The sequence below is a fragment of the Salvelinus namaycush genome, chromosome 36, assembly GCF_016432855.1.
Source record: "Salvelinus namaycush isolate Seneca chromosome 36, SaNama_1.0, whole genome shotgun sequence".
Classification (NCBI taxonomy): domain Eukaryota; kingdom Metazoa; phylum Chordata; class Actinopteri; order Salmoniformes; family Salmonidae; genus Salvelinus; species Salvelinus namaycush.
In genome coordinates this window covers 1668836-1687591 of record NC_052342.1, presented here as the reverse complement: position 1 = coordinate 1687591, position 18756 = coordinate 1668836, and the positions used below count along the sequence as shown (strand labels likewise).

Here is an 18756-nt window from a genome sequence, read left to right as displayed (position 1 = left end):
TTGTACGAGCAAGAATTGAGTACGAGGCCGTTTGAAATGGGCACCTTTTATCCAGGCTACTCAATACTGCCCCTGCAGCCCAAAGAGGTTAAATATTAACTTTTTGAAACTCTTATTCTGATTTGCCATCCCAAGGGTCCCAGCTACAACATGCATGGTCGTTTTGTTAGATGAAATCCTTCTTTATATCCCAAAAAGTATGTTTAGTCGGCGCCGTCGATTTGAGTAATCCACTCGTTCAACCTGCAGAGAAAGGAATCCAAAAAGCTACCGCTAAACTTTGTGAAAACAAGTCAAACTACGTTTTATATAATCCTCAGATACCATAAAATGTAATTAAACTATAATATTTCATACGGAAAGAAGTATGTTCAATAGAAAAGTAAAATTAGCAAGTGCGCGTCCTCTTCGTTGCACGCGCACACAGACCGATTTCCAACTGAGTCCCAGTACCAAAACTCAAAATTCTTACTCGTTTGGGAAGAAACAAGCCTGAAACTTTGAACAAAGACTTTTTACATCTAGTGGAAGCCATAGGAATTGCAATCTGGGAGCTGGAATTGCATAGGACCCATAGCTTTCCATTGAAAGAGCATGGGCTCTGGATTTTCTCCTACCATATCAATTGTGTTGTAGTCTCATACATTACTTTAACATTTCTATAAACTTCAAAGTGTTTTCTATCCAATGGTAATAATTATATGCATATCCTGGCTTCTGGGCCTGAGTAACAGGCAGTTTACTTTGGGCACGTCAGTCAGACAGGAAGTGGAGAAAAATAGACCCTAGCCTGAAGAAGTTTATAAACGGGTGGCTCATGGTGCAAGACGAGGGGCCCCAGGAATAGACACACACTGGCATTAATTCAAACAAATGATCCTTGAGAGCAGTAGGCCTGTATCTGAAAACATGATGTGTGATTTTAAATGGGATTTTAATGCAATGACTGTACTCCTAAATATCATGGTTAGTCTACATAGTTTATTAATTTCATGAATATGTGTGCAAAAAGTGCACCTATCAATTACTCATGACGTTCAAATAGTGTGTGTTGTTATATTTAAAGGTGTTAAGTTTTAATGAATTGGAATTAATTCAAGGAAATGGTTGCTTTTTCATTAAACTCTGGGATTTAATGATATATGGCAGAACAGCACTGTAATCATTTAGGCTAGGTTTAGGAGAAATCAAATGCACTTAACTTCCAGAGCGAATAACAGGGGGCTGCAGAAGAGAGGTACATTTATCGATAAAATAATTAAATAATTAAATCCCTCCTCCCGTGAAACGTTCACATCGACTGGCTCCTCCATCACAGAAAAAAGGAGCGAAACACCCACGGTCACACACTCACTCATTGACCAAGCGGTCCATAGACATTTGTATAATTCTTTCCGGATAGTGAACGGTGAGGACCGCTGAAGGAACCAGAAAAGAGAGAGGGAAAGAGAGCGAGATAAAGAAAGAGAAAGATGAACAGAAGGTATTTGGAAAACTCTCCAGCCCAGACTGACCCCAGAATGCCCAGAAAACCAGTGCTCGCTCGCAATGAGATGCTGAGCGCCGCTCTTTGCAAACCGGCTGCTGTTTCTCCAGGGGCAGACTCTCGGTGAAGAGAACTCTAGATGGGCGTTTTTACCGTCTCTGTTGATTCTCAAGGATCCACGGTTGGATATTTTCGAAATGAAGAGAATGAAAAATGTGAGGATCGAGAAGTGTTGTAGTGTGTATCCGCAGCCTCCTCACCCGCAACAGTCAAGTCCACTGAACGCAGTGATTCAGTGATTGAGTATTTATTTTCATGATAAATACGAAAAAGGATTGACATTTTGATATTAGGACTTCCCAACTTTGCCGTGTTTTGTTGTCTGTTTTGCAGCCTCTGTCTGTGAAACACAGATCTCGGGATACATCAACTCCGTGGAAAAAAGCGACTTGAGATCTTCCCCAGACTGAACAACAATTTACTGCTGTTTCACCCCCCTCACACTTCTCTCCCTCTGCAAGCATCTCCTCTGGGTGGGATTGCGCCCGATGCTTGCCCATTGTTTGCTTTTTGTTCTGTCTTGTCATTTGTTTGTGTGTTTCACATTATGGTATGATGATTAACATGATTAGCCATAATAGCCAAGGAAATTATTTTAAATGATGCATGTTAACGTGACAGTAACGCGTTTTGTTATGCAACATTCCAATGACTGAATGAAGAAGCAAGCATGGGCTTATTATATGGGTATTTTTCGGGGTTGCCTTTTTCTATGACTTGGCAGATCCATCCCAACTTGATTTGTGTGTGCATGTGTTCTTGTCTGTGTGTGGCCACTGATAACCCCTTTAGAAGGCACTAAAGACCTGTCTGTGTGTACCTGGTTGCAGTTACGCTGGAAGTTGCCACCCATGTGGCCCTCGGGAGTGGGGAGCAGGCAGCCCTGTCCGCGGGAATCGGCGCTCCGCAGGGCAGCCATCAGTGGCAATGTCCTCGCACTGCCGCAGCACCATGTCCCCACTGGCAGGAGTGTCCGGGTTTTCATCTGCGCCAACCCCGACGGTAAGACGGTTCTGGCCAGGGAACAAATGTGCCAGTCCTCGAATGACTCATGGAGTAACTTTTTAATTGATGATGTGCAGAAAAGTGGGATGCTGCTTATCTTAGGCCTATATTCCTGGCGCATGGTGACACCTGTAGGCCTATATCCTGGCGCTTGCATTGTGACAACGGTTACGCACAAGAAATGATAGGCCTACCCAAATCAGTGCAATTACAGACACACAGATTGATGTAGATTTCACGCCGCTCATAAGGACATTTTATTCATCTAATTTCAAAGATTTGTGTCAGATCTTTCCAGTTCTAGAGAAAAAAAGGTGCATTGAACGAGGGGATATGTAGGTCTGTAATTTGTGGCCCAATCATAAGAGTCCATACAAATGACAGGACAGGAGAGTGACATAACAATGCTCTACCAGCCCTATCCCTGACTAATGTATATAGAAAGCACAGGGTGTGATGCAGAATGGTCCCTGGTTCAACAATCACAATAGCCTTGTTCAATTCACTTAGGACGCGCACCAGCGCCGTAGACAGTCACAAGCCACTCGGCCAAAGAGGGTAGACCGAGATTATGCTTGTAGTATTCTAGGTGGTCTACCGTTCAGTCAATGATGGTCATAATGGGTCAATAGCCAATTCTAATACATCACTTTGTTTTGAAGTGCTATTTTAATTGTTATTCAGGTGAGTCTCAAGCAATGTCAGAGGTACTTTGAGGTAGGGATACTCCATAAGGTTTGTGAGAAAACGTCAATGATGCGCTAGGCTATGGGGTGGAGAGGTGGGTTGTGACAGCATTGTGAAGTTCCTCTCTGACATCAAATGTACAAACACAGAAGTAAGACTCTAGGCCATCAACCTGGTCTCAGAGCATTTCATATTATTCTGCATGTAAATCTGAGACACTCCATTTAGTATGATATGTTACATTTAGTATGGTATGTATTCATTTGTGGATGTCCATCACCCATTTTGTATGATATGTTTTGAATTGCTATTCGTATTATATGTTACGAATTTGCAAAATGTACAATATATTAATATTTGCACAATATGCAATATGTTATGAATTTTCTAAACATATATTATGTGATGAATTCTAGCTAGGTGGCTAACGTTAGCTAGCTGGCTAACATTAGCTAGGCTAGGGGTTAGGGTTAAGTTTAGGAGTTGGGTTAAAGGGTTTTAAGTAAATATCTGTCTTATGTAACCTTACCATAGGTAACATACACTATACTGTATATACAAAATCATGTAAACACCTCTTCAGTGGATTTGGCTATTTCAGCCACGCCCTTTGCTGACTGGTTTATAAAATCGAGCACGCAGCCATGCAATCTCCATAGACAAACATTGGCAGTAGAATGGCCTTAGAGCTCAGTGACTTTCAACGTGGCACCAGTGTTGGCTAGAGTGGTGGCTGGAGTGGTGTAAAGCTCGCCACCATTGGACTCTGGAGCAGTCAAAACGCTTTCTCTGGAGCGATAAATTCACCATCTGGCAGTCCGGCGGACCAATCTGGATTTGGAGGATGCTAGGAGAATGCTACCTGCCCCCAATGCTTAGTGCCAACTGCAAAGTTAGGTGGAAGAGGAATAATGGTCTGGGGCTGTCATGGTTTGTGCTAGGCCCCTTTTTTTTTTCTTTTTTTTCTTTTTTTTTTGGGGTGGATCAGCTTAATATTGCGGAAAGAATGTTGCTTCCAATGTAATTGTCTGCATCATTTCCAATCCCCCATATTTTTTTGGGTAAATATATATATCCATTCACGTATGCATACATATACACATATATACATACACATACCTACATAGACATACATACTTTTTTAAAGAGTATACCTTTATTATTATTCCCCGCAAACCCTACCACCGATCCCCCAATTGGAGTAAACTGATAAACATTTCTGTTTTTACCTTCAATTTATACATCTTATACACATTTTACAGACACAGTCTACTTTATAATAGTTCTCTCTTGTTTGTGCTAGGCCCCTTAGTTCCAGTGAAGGAAAATCTTAACGTTACAATATCCAATGACATTCTAGACATTCTAGACAATTAAATTCTTCCCCAAACAGTTTGGGGAAGGCCTTTTCCTGTTTCAGCATGACAATGCCCCCATGCACAAAGCGAGTCCATACAGAAATGGTTTGTTGAGATCGGTGTGGAAGAACTTGACTGGCCTGCACAGAACCATGACCTCAACCCCATCGAACACGTTTGAGATTAATTGGAATGTCGACTGCGAGCCAGGATTAATCGCCCAACATCAGTGCCTGACATCACTAATTCTCTTGTGGCTGATTGGAAACAAGTCCCCGCAGCAATGTCCCAACATCTCGTGGAAAGCTTTCCCAGAAAAGTGGAGGCTCTTTTAGCAGCAAAGGGGAGACCAACTCCATATTAAAACTTCTTAGGGATCAAATCCCTTTAGCGGGATCGATTTGACAACATCCGGTGAAATGGCAGAGCGCCAAATTCAAATTCAAATTACTATACATATTGAACTGTCATGAAATCACACATGCAATACACCAAATTAAAAGGTACACTTGTTGTTAATCCAGCCAATGTGTCAGATTTCAAAAAGGCTTTACGCGACACGAAACTCAGAAATAAAGATATAATTCATGCCTTACCTTTGACGAGCTTCTTCTGTTGGCACTCCAATATGTCCCATAAACATTACAAATGGTCCTTTTGTTCAATTAATTCCGTCGTTATATATCCAAAATGTCAATTTATTTGGCGCGTTTGATCCAGAAAAACACTGGTTCCAACTTGCGCAACATGACTACAAAATATCTCATAAATTACCTGTAATCCTTGTCCAAACATTTCAAACAACTTTCCTAATACAGCTTTAGGTATTTTTTTACGTAAATAATCAATACAATTTAAGACGGGCTTACATGTGTTACATATATATATACTGTATGTTACTGTGTTCAATACCGGAGGAAAACAAAGTGGAGCGAGCTTTCAGGTCACGCGCCTCTAACAAACAGTACACTTCACCCGACCCTCATTCTGGACAGCCCTACTTCTTCATTTCACAAAGGAAAAACATCAACCAATTTCTAAAGACTGTTGACATCCAGTGGAAGTGATAGGAACTGCAAGCAACTGCCTTAGAATTCTAGATTCCCATTGAAACCCCATTGAAAAGAGAGTGACCTCCCCAAAAAATATCCTGGATGGTTTGTCCTCGGGGTTTTGCCTGCCAAATAAGTTATGTTATACTCACAGACATCATTTAAACAGTTTTAGAATCGTCAGAGTGTTTTCTATCCAAATCTACTAATAATATGCATATCCTAGCTTCTGGGCAAGAGTAGCAGGCAGTTTACTTTGGGATCGCTTTTCATCCGGACATGAAAATACCGCCCCCTAGCCTTAATGCCCTTGATTTTGGAATGAGATGTTTGATGAGCAGGTGTCCACATACTTATGGTCACGTAGTGTATCATACTAATTTCAGTGTCGCAGATTTACATTTACAACGTTATGTCTAGTCTATGAGACCAGGCTTAGGCTACAGGGCTGCTGAAGGCAGTTTAAGTTTACAGCCACCCTGCACATAATCCTCAGTCTTCTTGAATCTCCAAAATAATGACTCCAGTCAAAAGCAACGAATCTTTATGCTGGAGTCAAAGTGGTCTGCAGTGCATTGCAGTACGTCGGGAAGCTGAGGTGTGACAGCGAGATTGAAGCCATTTGGGCACAGTACAGTGCCAGCTGGCACTGACGCACCACCAGCTCCCAGCAAACAACGACATTATGGAAGTACAAATCTCCAGCAATACCTGGTGGACAGTACAGTAGGTCAGCAGGACAGAGGTGAAGAGACTGAGTGTAGATTTCGCGCAAACCTGCCACTTCTTGGTCAAAAGCACTTGGTATTTGTGGTATATATTGTGGTATAGCGTGATATGAAGCAGAATTCAATATAATTCCAACGCAAGAACCCCCCCAAAGTTGTGCCCGCTCACCGATTTCAACTAACCCCTTAGTCACTTTATCGTGGCAACGGGTTCGAGGGGTGCAGGCATTCTCTTGCAGAGTTGCTCTGTTTGAATACTGTCTCGGGGAGGGGGGTAAAAATAGGTTTTCTTAAACAGGAAAAAAAACAAAGCAAGAGGAGTAGTGTAAGACACACACACAGAGAGGGCAAAGATGGAGGGTGGGATTAAGGGAAAGCGGGAGAGAGGGAGGATGGCACACCCATAGACAAAAAACAGAACCAATCACGCATGATTCCCCTGAAAATACAATAAATGTCAATAGAGTGATCAAATGACCTAAAATTCCTCTTATTTTGTATCGGTTTTATCCATATCCAATGGCACACACAGTAGGCTTAATTTGCAACGTTGCTCATAGAATCATTAGTTGTGGGCAACATGCAAATGTTACTGGGAGGAGCACGTACAGTAACTCTGAAGATGCTTAGGAATCAGAGGTCCAATATGAATGGATGGAAAAGTATGTCTTTGTATGGCTGTACATTTGACACTGTTTAAGGAAAGATGTTGACACACTGTTGACAAACTGTTACCCTACAACCAAATAGTTACTGTATTATTTCTGGGAAAACACTTTCCAGTCCATAAGAGGAGCTGTTCATTTGGTGCTGGTCACAGATACTGAACGAGTTAATTCAGAATCAGAGGGCCTGAAGGTCTTTCTTTTCTTTTCTTTCAATGTGGAGGCTAGATCCATGTATCAGGAATTCACAATAAAGTGTCGAGATCTCTATGCTGTAACGTGATATAACCTGTCTGGCACCGGGAATTAACTCGTTCAGTATGTGACCAGCACCAAATGAACAGCTCCTCTTATGGACTGGAAAGTGTTTTCCCAGAAATAATACAGTAATACCCTGCAGTGCAGATGCAGTGCTGTTCCACTATGGGCTCTAGAGGGCGCAATTCATGCACTACATTGCGTTACAGTGGTTTGTCATAACAATGGCAAAGCTGGAATAAATATATGATTGTTTTTAATATCAGGTGTCCGATCATAACTAGATGAGCTTTTGTTGTTGTCTCATACCCATTCAATTATTTGAATATTCAGACCATTAGGCTACACTTTCTCTTGACACTTGAACCCTGCATGCAATATGACATGTTATAATTTTGTTAACCTGACATGTTACAACTCTTGATTACATCTACTATGTCAGCCTTATGACTGATTATCTAGGTCTTATGACATATGGCTTAAGTGATGTTGCCACCTCGGCCCTCAGGGAAAAGTGATCTTAAAAGATCAGGCACACCAGGGAAACAAAATCACTTCAGATATAGTGTGCACTAAGGAAGAGATGATCTTAAATATGGTGTGCCTCATACTTTCCCAGAGATAAGTACAGTATCATAACAGTTTCACTGTGTTTTTTACTGTGTCTGGGCGTCACAGGTTTATGTGCTCTCTGTCCGGTTGTGGCTGTAGCCTATGATGCACCATACTGTCACTGCCGAGACTAGTATAGTTGTAACGGCAGTCTAAGTCGTCCTCCTCCTCAGACGAGGAGAGGCGAGAAGGATCGGAGGACCAATGTGCAGCCTGGTAAGTTTCCATGATTTAATGAACATGAAAACTAGAAAAAATACAAACAACAAACGTACTAACCGAAACAGTCCCGTGTGGCACAAACACAGACACAGGAAACAACCACCCACAAAATCCCAACACAAAACAAGCCACCTATATATGATTCTCAATCAGGGACAACGATTGACAGCTGCCTCTGATTGAGAACCATATTAGGCTGAACACAGAAACAGACAAACTAGACACACAACATAGAATGCCCACCCAGCTCACGTCCTGACCAACACTAAAACAAGCAACACACATAGGAACTATGGTCAGGACGTGACAATAGTCAAAAACCATAGACCATCTTCTCACTCTCTAATTGATGATTCTGCCTCTTGAAGCTAGGGGGCAGAATTTTTATGTTTGGAAAAATAACGTTCCCATTGTAAGCTGCCTATTTCTCAGGTCCAGATGCTAGAATATGCATATAATTGACAGAGTAGGATAGAAAACACTCTAACGTTTCCAAAACTGTCAAAATATTGTCTGTGAGTATAACAGAACTGATTTTGCAGGCGAAAACCTGAGAAAATCCAACCCGGACGTGACTCTTATTTTGAAAAATTCCTGTTCCATTGCCTGCCTTTCCTCCATTTAAAGGGATATCAACCAGATTCCTTTTCCTGTGGCTTCCTCAGGGTGGGAACAGTCTTTAGACATAGTTTCAAGCTTTTATTTTGAAAAATGAGCGAGATTTATCAAAACGCGTCAGTGGATACACGAATGTTCCTCCATTAGTTGATGCGTGCGACACTGGTTGCTCGACATTTTCTTTCTCTCCAGTATTGAATAGTTTACAGTCCGGTTGAAATATTATCGTTTATTGATGTTAAAAACAACCTGAGGATTGATTATTAAAAACGTTTGACATGTTTCTACGAACTTTACGGATACTCAATTTTCGTCAATCCTTGATGACCTGTCTAAGGCTGTGGAATACTGAACAAAACGCGCCCAACAAATTGAGTTTTTTTTATATAAAAATAATCTTTATCAAACAAAAGGAACATTTATTGTGTAACTGGGAGTCTCGTGAGTGCAAACATCCGAAGATCATTAAAGGTAAGCGATTAATTGTATTGCTTTTCTGGCTTTCGTGACCAATCTACACTGCTGCTAGGTGTTCTTAATGTTTTGGATAGTGATCGATAAACTGACACAAACGCTTGGATTGTTTTCGCTGTAAAGCATATTTTCAAAATCTGACACGGCAGGTGGATTAACAACAAGCTAAACTGTGTTTTGCTATATTGCACTTGTGATTTCATGAATATAAATATTTGTAGCAAAATATTTTGAATTTGGCGCTCTGCAATTTAGCGGTTGTTGATGAAAATGATCCCGCTAAAGGGATCCGTCCGTCAAGAAGTTTTAAGAAGTCTCTTACCGACCACTGCAACAATGTGTCTGCCACTACTTCAAGGGGCAATCTAGGATTCAGGAGTTCTTCAAGAGTCAATGGTTATATCATTAATTTCAAAGTAGAGAAATGTATGTACCTTTAAAAGGACTCATTGTATGTAGCAGTGGAGGCTGCTGAGGGGAGGACGGCTCATAATATTGATGAACACATAAAGAGCATGTTTTTGATACCATTCCATTTACTCCATTCCAGCCATTATTATTAGCCATTCTCCCCTCAGCAGCCTCCACTGATATGTAGGGTGTGTGCACATTAAAACATTGAAGCCGAGATGAGTTCGCTGAAAGACAAAATTCAAATTGTGGTGAACAGAGCTTTGTCGCAATCTTACAATCTTGCTAATGAATCATTCGGACTTCAGGCTGGGCTTTCATTTTCATTTTCAGAGCAGTGCACTGCTCAACCTGTGTGTGTGTGCGTGGCTGTGTGTGTGCCTGTGTGTGCACGTGTGCGTGCGCATGTGGCTGTGTGTTTGCATGATCTGCCATGGCTACTTTTCCTGATCAATTAAAAACACCCCCTTATCTCTCCGTCACGTCCCAGACAGCTGCTGTATGCCAAAGAAAAGGCTATGGCAATTAATCTACTTCCATATCTATTTCCATATCTATAGCCACTTATTAGACGTTGTGTGTGTGCGCGTATAGGTGTTGTTACGTGTGCATGTGTATGTATGTGAGTGTGTACTTAATAAACCTATCTACAGTTTTTAGCTCCATATTATCTCCATAGAAAATGCCTTGGGTGTCTAAAAGCATTGGTGACGTTATTAGACAGCTATTTGTATGCAAGCTCGAGGGTGGTTCCCCTTGGGATACAATGCATAAAGTGATCTATTCCTCCACATACACACTATCAGACACGCTATAACTCTCCTCTGAGATGTTCAATGTCTATATTCATTTACACCTGGATTTCATTTTTTTTTGTAGTTTAAACATGCTTTTTAGTTAGACACTGATTCTATTGGAAATATTTTTCAAGATCTTGAACTTTCCTCTCTGTATATCTATGTTCTCTTTCACTGTCACTTTCTCTGGTTTAGAATCTCTATCCTCTCCTCTATTCGTCTTTCCTCTGTCTATCTCTCTGTCTATCTAGCCTTCACTTCCCTCTCTTTCTCCCTCCATCCTTTCTCTTTCTCTTCCTCCTTCAAATCTGGCTATGATCGCCAATCATGTCAGAGGTTTAACTGTGAAATCTGTAAAGCCAGTGAGAATGTTACAGCCTGGGCCATTTCAGGATCCAATCTTATTGAATATCTCTCTCTATCTCTCTGGTGTGCACTAGGGCGTCCTTTTCTCCCACCTCTCCTGAAGCCAAGTGCTAAAGCCCAATACCAGTGAGACTCTTCTCAGGTGATTTTGGCACCTCGCTGCCACTTAACTGATCTACTATTACTGAGGGACAGATTTTCTGAGCGTAAATTAACCTGTAGACCTATCTACCTGTATCTTTCCAGAGGTAAGTAAAGCATAGATACATTGAGGACCAAGATACCTTGTCTTGGTGTTATGATTTTATGACTAGCATTAGAGTTTAAAGTGTGCTTACTTTCCCTGTTGGAAAAGGCACAGGTCTCGCTTTTCCAAAGCATGAATATTTCAGCCATGTTGACCTTTATATGACAGCAAAACAAACTGCACACAATCAATTAGAAATTAGCATCAGATGCTGTTTTGTGGCAAGTATATATTGGCAGTGTGAACTGTGCTGTTGCGTTGTATTTCATATCCAATTGTATTTGTCAAATGCGCCGAATACAACGGGTGTAAACCTTACTGTGAAATGCTTACTTACAAGCCCTTAAACAACAATGCAGTATAAGTTAATACACTTGAACTGCTGTAATAAAATATTTACTAGATAAACTAGAGTAAAAAAAATCGAATCAATTAAAAAGTAACAAGAAATGCACATAACAATAATGAGGCAATATATATTGCCAGGTCGCAGTTGCAAATGAGAACTTGTTCTCAACTAGCCTACCTGGTTAAATAAAGGTAAAATAAAATAAAAAAAATACAGGGGGTACCGGTACCGAGTCAATGTGCAGCGGTACAGGTTAGTCAAGGTAATTTATAAAATGACTATGCATAGATAAAACAGCGAGTAGCAGCAGTGTAAAAACAAAGGGGGGGGGTGTCAATGTAAGTCTGGGTGGCCATTTGATTAGTTGTTCAGCAGTCTTATGGCTTGGGGGTAGAAGCTGTTAAGGAGCCTTTTGGTCCTAGACTTGGCGGTCCTGTACCGCTTGGCGGGCGGTAGCAGAGAAAACAGTCTATGACTTGAGTGACTGGAGTCTTTGACAATTTTTTGGGCCTTCCCCTGAAATGCCTAGTATATAGTTCCTGGATGTCAGGAAGCTTGGCCTCAGTGATGTACTGGGCCGGACGCACTACCCTCTGTAGCGCCTTACAGATCAGATGCCGAGCAGTTGCCATACCAGGCGGTGATGCAACCGGTCAGGATGCTCTCGATGGTGCAGCTGTAGAACTTTTTGAGGATCTGAGGACCCGTGGCAAATCTTTTAAGTCTCCTGAGGGGGGAAAAAGTATTTCCCTCTTCACAACTGTCTTGGTGTGTTCGGACCATAAATAGTTTGTTGGTCATGAGGCCAAGGAACTTGAAGCTCTCTATCCTATCCACTTTAGTCCCGTCGATGTTAATGGGAGGCTGTTTGGCCCTCCATTTCCTATAGTCCACAATCAGCTCCTTCGTCTTGCTCATATTGAGAGAGAGGTTGTTGTCCTGGCACTACACTGCTAGGTCTCTGACCTCCTCCCTATAGGCTGTCTCATTGTTGTCGGTGATCAGGCCAACCACTGTTGTGTCGTCAGCAAACTTAATGATGGTGTTGGAGTCATGCTTGGCCACGCAGTCGTGGGTGTCCAGAGAGTACAGGAGGGGACTAAGCATGCACCCCCGAGGGGCCCTAGTGTTGTAGATCAGTGTCAAGTTGTCTAGGTGTTATAATTATTTCAGCTCTGCCCAAACTTGAAAACGGCTTGCTCAACCCGTGAAGGATGCAAAGGGACAACTAAATTCCTTTCCAGTGTTTTATTATGGTTTTGATGCCATTTGTTGAAACAGTTGATTTGTTGAATAGAGTAGTTGAATGACAGAGGAATAAGGAATAGGGAATAGGAATAGGTTGATAACCTTAAAACAGAGAATAAACATGCATTATTTTACACAATAAACAATGCATGACACACCAACAAAGCATGGCTTTGAATAAAGTAAACTTTTAAACAATTTAATCTAGCACTTCAAGCAATTACTTCTGCAGTCAGAAAATATCCACAACAAAAGAAGTCACCACTCCTACCAGAGTTAAACATGTAAATTGTGCTAAGCACTGGATGCAACATAATAAATAATTCCAAACATTACATACCAGTTGCGTCTTTAGGGTTGAACAATGAGCTGTTTGTATGTTGAGGACCCAAGCAAAGCTAAGCCCAAACATTTTATACCCATGCTTATCTGCCAGGTGCGCATGTAAAAGTAGTCCCTCCAGAAATCCTGGCTCAATTTTTTAGTTCCACCCGTGTTTTGGGATATCTGCCCTCTTGAAGCCTGGAGTTCTTTAAAGGAAGAGCTGCCATTGTGCTCATGTTTTGAGTGTTCTGTTTTTTGACGCAACAATCAGTGTGGCAGATGTGTTGTTGCCTACCTTTACCACCTGGGGCGGCCTGTCAGGAAGTCCAGGATCCAGTTGCAGAGGGAGGTGTTTAGTCCCAGAGTCCTTAGCTGACTGATGAGCTTTGTGGGCATTATGTTGTTGATTGCTGAGCAGTAGTCAATTAAAAAGGGCAGTGTGGAGTGATTGAGATTGCGTCATCTGTGGATCTGTTGGGTGGTATGAGAATTAGAGTGGGTCTGGGATGATGGTGTTGGTGGGAGCCATAACCAGCCTTTCAAAGCAGTTCATAGCTCCAGATGTGGTGGACTGCTCAAACCATGTAGCTTTTACAGACTGGGTCAGAGAAAGGTTGAACATGTTAGTGAAGACACTTGCCAGCGCATGCCCTGAGTACGCATCCTAGTAATCCATCTGGCCCTGTGGCCTTGTAGAAGTTAGCCTGTTTAAATGTCTTGCTCACATCGTGATAACAGTTGTCCGAAACAACTGGTGCTCCCATGCATGGTTCAGTGTTGCTTGCCTCAAAGCGAGCACAGAAGGCATTTAGCTCATCCTGTAGGCTCACGTCAGAAAACTTGAGTGTGCAGAACTATTCACCCACCCCCAAAGTCAATACTTTGTAGAGCCACCTTTTGCAGCGATTACAGCTGCAAGTCTCTTGGGGTATGTCTCTATAACTTCTTTGGGATAGCCCCCTTTTTTCAATTTTTGCCTAAAATGACATAGCCAAATCTAACTGCCTGTAGCTCAGGCCCTGAAGCAAGGATATGCATATTATTGGTACCATTTGAAAGGAAACACTTTGAAGTTTGTGTAAATGTGAATTGAATGTAGGAGAATATAACAATAGATCTGGTAGAAGAAAACCACCATCAATCAAATGCAACAGAAAGGTCCCAAATCTAGCCATCACTCTGGTTGTAATTCCGATGGTGTCCACAAGATGGCAGCAGTGTATGTGCAAAGTAATAACTTGAAGCATGAGCAAACTACATGACATTTAGTGTGAAGTCACCCAGGTAGATTTGGGCAAATCGTGAAGGGGACGTTTACATTCACATTACATTTTTCTGCAAGAATATCGTCACATCTGTATACTTGGACTTTGATTTAGTAAGTATTAGTAGGCATATTATAAGTTCAACATTTGCAAAACACCCAGTTTTCATAACTTCATAACTCTCCATAGTCTTATAATTGTTGACAAAAAGGAAAAGGCTTGCTGTCGCACAAGATTAGCAGCAACATTTTACTGTAAATTGGACAGTGCAGTTATATTAACAAGAATTTAAGCTTTTAGCCGATATAAGACACTTATATGTACCGACATTTGTTGTTTCTCTAAAACCTGCGATCGTGACACACGGCGCTGCATGATTTACAACTGTCCCATTTACGGGACGCATATCATGTAGCCACTGGGATTTTTGCCAATTCTTCAAGGCAAAACTGCTACAGATCCTTCAAGTAGGATGGGTTCCGCTGGTGTACAGCAATCTTTAAGTCATACCACAGATTCTCAATTGGATGAGGTCTGGGCTTTGAATAGGCCATTCCAAGACATTTAAATGTTTTCCCTTAAACCACTTGAGTGTTGCTTTAGCAGTATGCTTAGAGTCATTGTCCTGCTGGAAGGTGAACCTCCGTTCCAGTCTCAAATCTCTGGAAATTCCCTCAAGAATTTCCCTTTATTTAGCGCCATCCATCATTCCTTCAATTCTGAATAGTTTCCAATGGCTTTTTTCTGGCCACTCGTAAAGCCCAGCTTTGTGGAGTGTGCGGCTTAAAGTGGTCCTAAGGAAAAATACTCCCATCTCCGCTGTGGAGCTTTGTAGCTCAATCAGGGTTATCTTTCATCTCTTTGTTGCCTCTCTGATTAATGCCCTCCTTGCCTGGTCCGTGAGTTTTGGTGGGCGGCCCTCTCTTGGCCGGTTTGTTGCGGTGCCATATTCTTTCAATTTTCTAATAATGGATTTAATGGTGCTCTGTGGGATGTTCAATTAAAAAAAAAAAAATCTATAACCCAATCTTGATCTGTACTTATCCACAACTTTGTCCCTGACCTGTTTGGAGAGCTCCTTGGTCTTCATGGTGCCACTTGCTTGGTGGTGCTCCTTGCTTATTGGTGTTACAGACTCTCGGGGCCTTTCAGAACAGGTATATATATACACTGAGATCATGTGATAGTTTATTTGACACTTAGATTACACACCGGTGGACTTTATTTAACTAATTATGTGACTTCTGAAGGTAATTGGTTGCAACAGATCTTATTTAGGGGCTTCATTGCAAAGGGGGTGAATACATATGCACACATCACTTTTCCGTTTGTTTTTTTAAATAATTTTTTGAAACAAGTAATTTTTTTATTTTCGCTTCACCAATTCGGACTGTTTTATGTATGTCCATTACATGAAATCCAAATAAAAATATATTTAAATGACAGGTTGTAATATAACAAAATAGAAAAAATGACAAGGAAGATGAATACTTTTGCAAGACCCTATTAAAAGTAAATGTATCAAAAGTAAATGTTATTGGTCTATACTTAAGTACCAATAGTAAAAGTATATATAATTTCACATTCCTTATATTAAGCAAATCAGACAACACGATAATTTATTATTTACGGTTAGCCAGCGGCACACTCCAATACCTAGATATAATTTACAAACAAAGCATTTGTGTTTAGTGAGTCCACCAGATCAGAGACAGTAGGGATGACCATGTGTGTGAATTTGACCATTTTCCTGTCCTGCAAGCTTTCGAAATGTAACACGTACTTTTGGACTTTTGGGTGTCAGGGGAAATGTATGGAGTAAAAATTACATTCATTTTCCCTAGAAATGTAGTGGAGTAAAAGTAAAAGTTGCCAAAAATATAAATAGTCATTTAATGTACAGATACCAAAGAGAAATTAAGTCGTTTTTTGGGGTATGTGGGACGGTAGCGTCCCACCTCGTCAACAGCCAGTGAAACTGCAGGGCGCCAAATTCAAACAACAGAAATCCCATAATTTAAATTCCTCAAACATACAAGTATTTTACACCATTTTAAAGATACACTTGTTGTAAATCCAGCCAAAGTGTCCGATTTCAAAAAGGTTTTACGACGAAAGCACACCAAACGATTATGTTAGTTATGGGCCAAGTCACAGAAAAAGTCAGCCATTTTTCCAGCCAAAGAGAGCAGTAACAAAAAGCAGAAATAGAGATAAAATTAATCACTAACCTTTGATGATCTTCATCAGATGACACTCATAGGACTTCATGTTACACAATACATGTATGTTTTGTTCGGTAAAGTTCATATTTATATAAAAAAATCTGAGTTTAGACGGGACGCTACTGTCTCAATTGGCAAAAAGCCTGAGAAAATGCAGAGCGCCAAATAAAAATGAATTACTATGAAAATTACTATAAAATCAAACTTTCATTAAATCACACATGAAAGATACCAAATTAAAGCTACACTGGTTGTGAATCCAGCCAACATGTCAGAATTCAAATAGGCTTTTCGGCGAAAGCATATGATGCTATTATCTAAGCATAGCACCATAGTAAACAAGAGAGAAAACATTTCAACCCTGCAGGCGCGACACAAAACGCAGAAATAAAAAACCTAATTGAAAAGAGAGTGACCTCCAAAAAAATTTATCCTGGATGGTTTGTCCTCGGGGTTTTGCCTGCCAAATAAGTTATGTTATACTCACAGACATCATTCAAACAGTTTTAGAATCTTCAGAGTGTTTTCTATCCAAATCTACTAACAATATGCATATCTTATCTTTTGGGGATGAGTAGCTGGCAGTTGAATTTGGGTATGCTTTTCATCCAAACGTGAAAATGCTGCCCCCTACCCTAGAGAAGTTAAGTAGTACTTTAAAGTATTTATTAAAGTATAAATACTGCTCAGGACATATTGCAACACATGTTGACACGTACAGCATATTGCCCGTTAGCATGTTCCTTTCTCTCCTTTGTAGCAGTACATTTACTATACTGTACATTCACTATATGTGATGTTACCCTATAGAATGTGCCAGTGTGATCGACAGTGTCCCATGGCAAAAAAAAATTGCTGAAACATTGGGTTCATGAACTGGGCCTCTGGCTACTAATCTTTAAAATGTAAAAATAGATAAACACTCAAGGATATGCTGTATACTGAGTTCTGAATGTTTTTCAACACTGTGTGGCATTATGTCCTCACAAACACTTCCATGCAGCAAAGCTTTTTGCTTAGTTGACAATGTCCTGTATCGTTTTCAACATGTCTTACACAGTATTCTTGCATTTTACCTTTATTTTTGTGTGTGCTACTTTAGCCCTAGTTATCCTGAAAAGAAAATGGTAAAACGCTTAATTTTGAGGCTAAATATACAGGCTGGACATGCAGATAAATGAAAAGTCAATTTTTGCTGGGATCTCGGGACTGATAGGGTTAACTAACTGACACTAATACACTGTACATGGCTGTAGACAGACAGGCTTCTCACATACACACTGTGTGCTGTGATTGTCACGGATGCCCCCGGTATTGATGCTCATTCTGTTCACCAGTTCCGGAGGTCTACGTCACCGGCTTTCTAGGCTTCACTGAATGGGATTCATTATCATCAACCCCGGACTGTCTTGTCTGATTACACACACACACACCTGGTTCCCATTTCACCTGATTAGTATGTTATACATGTGCCCTCTGCTCCCTCTGTCTTTGTCGGTTATTGTTCCCATGTCCATATATAATATATATATATATATATATACAGTGGGGGGGAAAGTATTTGATACACTGCCGATTTTGCAGGTTTTCCTACTTACAAAGCATGTAGAGGTCTGTAATTTTTATCATAGGTACACTTCAACTGTGAGAGACGGAATCTAAAACAAAAATCCAGAAAATCACATTGTACGATTTTTAAGTAATTAATTTGCATTTTATTGCATGACATAAGTATTTGATCACCTACCAACCAGTAAGAATTCCGGCTCTCACAGACCTGTTAGTTTTTCTTTAAGAAGCCCTCCTATTCTCCACTCATTACCTGTATTAACTGCACCTGTTTGAACTTGTTACCTGTATAAAAGACACCTGTCCACACACTCAATCAAACAGACTCCAACCACTCCACAATGGCCAAGACCAGAGAGCTGTGTAAGGACATCAGGGATACAATTGTAGACCTGCACAAGGCTGGGATGCTTTGTTCACTTTGTTAAAATCCCCAGCTACAATAAATTAGGCCTCAGGATATGTGGTTTCCAGTTTGCATAAAGTCCAGTGTAGTTCTTTGAGGGCCGTCATCGGCTTGATGGGGAATATACACAGCTGTGAGTATAACCGAAGACAATTCTCTTGGGAGGTAATACGTCGGCATTTGCTTGTGAGGTATTCTAGGTTGGGTGAACAAAAGGACTTCTGTATGCTGTCACAATCATACCTTGAGTAGTTAATCAGGAAACATACACTCACTCCTTTCTTCTTGCCGGAGAGTTCATTATTCCTGTCTGCACAATGTACT

General features: G+C 40.8%; 1 protein-coding gene across 1 annotated transcript in view; it reads left to right on the top strand.

Moving 5' to 3' along the window:
* Positions 1–2397: 2397 nt before the first annotated feature.
* Positions 2398–18756, top strand: part of LOC120030204 (NACHT and WD repeat domain-containing protein 2-like) — a 67794-nt gene continuing 51435 nt past the window's right edge. The window contains exon 1 of the mRNA XM_038975556.1: positions 2398–2548. Within this exon, the coding sequence (XP_038831484.1) occupies positions 2398–2548 (151 nt within the window). The remainder of the gene's footprint in view (positions 2549–18756) is intronic.